Genomic DNA, 4,124 nt, shown 5'->3' on the forward strand with positions numbered 1-4,124 from the left:
GGCCGTGCCCGGGGAGCGCTGCCCAATGAACCAGCCCTCGTGTGGGCTGCTGAACGCTAACGGTGCCTCGTCTCCCTCCGTGTGTTGCAGGTGCAGGTCCGGAGCGAGCGGTTCCTGGCGCGCGTGCAAGAGACTCCGAGTGCCGGCGCCCGGCGCCTTATTGGGGAGCTTCCTGTTGCTTTAAATACCAGCCGGTGCCACGTGGGCCGCGGCGAGAGAGATCCCCTTTCCGGAGGGGTCGGCCGGGACAGAAGACGCACGCTGTCGTCTGCGAGCCGCTTTATTTTTACCCTCGGACTCTCTCGCCTCCTTGCCTGGATTCGGCACGCGCCTGGAGCGGGTTGAAGAGCTGCGGCTGCAAGGACTTCTTTCTTTCTTGGAAAGAGACACGACCCCGGTCTTTTTTTCCACCTCCCCGCAAGCTCCTTTAGGATCCGGCTTGATCGTGCGAAGGCTTGAAAGACCAGTTGTCCCTCCCCACCTGCCCGTCTTCCCTGGACTGAAGCAAAGCACGAATCTGCCTGCTGGAGCAAGGGCGGCGTGGAAGAAGGTGCCGGCGTCGGAAGAAAAGACGCCGAGAGCCTCGCCTGCCACGTCTTGGTATCTCCAGGGTCCCTTTGCCCGGGAGGAGGAAGGGGAGTAGAGTGAACTTCGTTTTCTCTGCTGGCTTAGTGGTTGGCGTCTCCCCTTCCCGGAGCGTGCTTGATGGGGAGCTCTGCTGGGGGATCAGTCTCTGCAGTTGAAGGCAGGGCGGCTGGCGCAAGGGAGGTGGCATCTCCATGCCTTTCGTGTGAGCTCCTGGCAGAAAGTCCCTGCCGGAGCGCCCGCCTGCTGTAGTCCTGCCGAGCCGAGAGCCAGCTTGGCGTCCCCCCTTCAGCATGTCCTCCAAGATGGAGCAGAAGGAGGCTCACCAGACCAACGGGGTGGTGCTGCCCATCGTGGCCGGGACCATCGACTGCCTCACCAGTCCCGACCGGGAGCAGCTCGTGGAGTCCACGGAGTTCTTGGGCCCCGACGGGGAAGGGGTGGAGGTGGTCGTGCTGGAGTCGCGGGCCAATGCCAAGGGGGTGCGAGAAGAGGATGCCCTGCTGGAAAACGGCAGCCAGAGCAACGAGAGCGATGACACCAGCACCGACCGCGGCCCCGAGCCTGCCTCTCCGTTCAAAGAGACCTCCTTCTCCATCGGGCTGCAGGTCCTCTTCCCTTTCCTGCTGGCTGGGTTTGGGACAGTCGCTGCCGGGATGGTGCTGGACATAGTGCAGGTAAGGCCGAGACCCCTGTGCTGGGCTTTGGGCTCCGGGTGCCATTACTTGGCCTGTGGCTTGACCCGGGCCCAAGATAGGGGGAGGCGCGGATGTGGGGACCTCCATGCAGCGAGCTGTTGCTCTCAGTCACTTCCTGGGCAGGTGTGGTTCAGTGCTGCTGAGGCCAAGAACAGATAGGAGTGAGCTGCTCTTGAGTCATCTAAAACTGGTCTGTCCCTGGCCTGGGGCTAAAGCGTGGTGGTGGAGCCGTGTTGAGTGCTGGGCCCTGGGCAAGGCTCCCTCCTCTAGGCACGACAGAACAGGGCTGTCGTGGGACTCGCAAGACTCCAGTTCAGCCCCCAGCTCAGCCTCGGACGTGTCCTGCGTGTGACTGAGCAAGTCATTAAGGGCACATCTAGGCTGGTCGGAGGGGCGGTTGAGAGGCTTCGATCTAACTTGGCCGTGGAAAGCAGTGTGGCCGTTGCTGCCGCACAGCCTTCAGCTGCTGAAAGCTCACGTGGGGCTTGTCCAGCCTGCGCTGACCCTGTGCGGCCATGGCTGTGCTGCGGTTGCGGCAGTGACCGTGGGATCACAGGGTGGGTGGCTAGTACTGCTCTACCACAGAGGTGCGTGGGGAAGCCCTCGGATACACAAACGTGCGGGCATGCAAGGACCTCTGGCTTGGCAAAGCACTGGAGATGGCAGCTCCCCCTGTGAGGTAGACACAGGCTGGCGAGGGGCGGGAGGGAGTTGGGCACCTGCCTCCATGGCTGGAGAGGCCGAGACGGCGGTGAGGAGCCAGCAGCTTGCGCTGAATCTGGTTCTCGGTGCAGCCAAGCATCGCTGCTGCCACGGAGCCCGCGCCTGGATCAGAGACCGGGGTGGGGGTTGCAGCTGACGCGTGTGGCCGGAGCAGCTGTCGGCAAGGTCAAACCCTCTGATCGAATGCTTCAAGGAAGGATTTCCCAGACTCCTGCTTGCGGCTGTCCTGGGCTCTGGTTACTGCCTGCACAGAATCTGTTTTGCCGGTTGTGTTTGGAGTCAGGCAGGGCTGCAGTGGGGTTACGTATCCAGTGTCGTGGGGCTTAGCAGCTCCCCTGTGCTTTGTGGACCGGTAGGGCTGCCATTTGTCCTGTTGTGATGCAGTGCCAAAGGTCATGTCTTGGTCCAGGTGCCTGTCTCCTGGGGTGGAGGATGGCCTCCGCACCTGGGTAGGTGGTTACCTGCGGCCCTGCTTGCACGTGCCAGGTCCCAGGCTGCATCAGAAACCCCGTGGACCTAAGCATCATTTAACACTGTCTTCCCATAAGAGATGCCAAAGGCTGGTGCAGAAACACCTTTGTGGGGAGGAGGACATGTGCCCAGCACTCTGCAGGGAGTCCTAATGCCAGTTGTCTAAGCATGTTGTTTTGCCCTCCCTCCCTGATATCTATCTGTGCAAGGTACTGGGATCCTTAGACCAGGTTAAGCACAGACCTGGCCTCTGGCAGGCGTGGTGCAGCTCACTGCCCCCGACTCCGACAGGATAACAGCCCTTTGGGACGGGGCATGCTCTTCAGCACAAACAGGCAGTGCGGTTTGTGGGGAATGCAGCTCATCTGACCATGGATCCTGTGCCAGCGTCGCTGTCTACCCCCGCTATTGCGCTATTCCAGGAGCCTGCGTCTGCTGGCAGCAAATCAGCCATTTAACCCTTTTCCCACTGCCTTAGCAGGCTGGCTGTGCCCAGGGAGTTGAGACGGCCGTGGACAAGATAGCTGCATTTGAATGCAGGCTGCCTCTCCTGGCTGCTGCAGCTCTCTGGCTGGCGGGGCGGGGGAGGAGATGTTAGTGAGGGGAGTGAGAACTGAAGCATGGAATAAGGTGCCTGCTCAGTGCAGGTACATGAAGTCCTTGGAACAAAAGAAAAGCAGCCCTGTTACAATCCCTGCCACCTTTGTGAGCTGGACCTGCAATGCTGGGCACCCCAGGGAGGGTGAAATCAGTCGCTTCTCTCTGGCTGCGGTTGGCCTGGCATCCAGCTTGGAGAGAACGGGTTGCTACGCTGCTTTTCTGGGTCAGCGCACAAGGGCAGGTTCCTTAAAACGGGAAGATGCTCTCCCCTGTCCCCTTCGGCAGCCACTTTGCTGCATCTGTCCCTGCGACAGGAGCGCTGAAGTAGCTGGTGCTCCCCCCTGCTGGGTAGCTGGACTGTCTGACCCCTGCCTAGTCTGGCAGCTCCTCCAGCTTCCCTGGACTACTGATGCATCCTTTTTTAAGCCCAGCCCCTCCCAGAGGCTTTCCTGTTCCCCGGATTCAAGCTCCCTCACCTTCCCTTTGACAGGACCCAAGCTGTAGTCTTAACCCAAAGGCTGCTCTCGTCAAAGACCTGCAGTAGGGAGCGTGGGAGCACAGCTGCACCCCAAGGAGCTTTCCTGTCTTTTATTTGCAAAGGTCTCAAACCCAACTTCATAATTCCTCTGTCCCGTGGCTCCATGGTGTGTAGCTGGTGCAGCGTGTTCTGCCAGCTCCTCTAACTCTTTTTAGTGAGGCATTAAACGTGGCATTTAAATGCATTGGCAAAACTGGGGAGCTGGTATTCTCAGGTCGCTCCCTACAAAATGCAGGGGTAACCCTCTGGGCAGTGGGGCTGATGTTGGCTTTCCAGTACATGGCATCATTTCTGTGCTGGCCATGGATTGCTGCTGCTTTGAGAGGCACTGAGCTCACAGCCAGGAGTCAGGCAAGCGGTCTGCCAAGTCGGGAATACTTGGAAGGGCTTGACTGAGAAGTAACATACGTGCAGTGGGTCTTGTGAGTGCTCAGGGTGCCATGACTGGGCAGGCAGTAGGATGGAAAGCAAGACCCAGGCATTTCAGTGTCCCTGTTCTAGCTGCTGAA

General features: G+C 59.8%; 1 protein-coding gene across 1 annotated transcript in view; it reads left to right on the forward strand.

The window, feature by feature from the left end:
* The first annotated feature begins 6 nt into the window (after positions 1-6).
* The window catches only part of SLC41A1 (solute carrier family 41 member 1), a 27,193-nt gene continuing 23,075 nt past the window's right edge, over positions 7-4,124 (forward strand). The window contains exon 1 of the mRNA XM_006024750.3: positions 7-1,262. Within this exon, the coding sequence (XP_006024812.1) occupies positions 879-1,262 (384 nt within the window). The 5' untranslated portion in view covers positions 7-878. The remainder of the gene's footprint in view (positions 1,263-4,124) is intronic.

Source organism: Alligator sinensis, unplaced genomic scaffold, assembly GCF_000455745.1.
Source record: "Alligator sinensis unplaced genomic scaffold, ASM45574v1 scaffold1322_1, whole genome shotgun sequence".
Taxonomy (NCBI): Eukaryota; Metazoa; Chordata; order Crocodylia; family Alligatoridae; genus Alligator; species Alligator sinensis.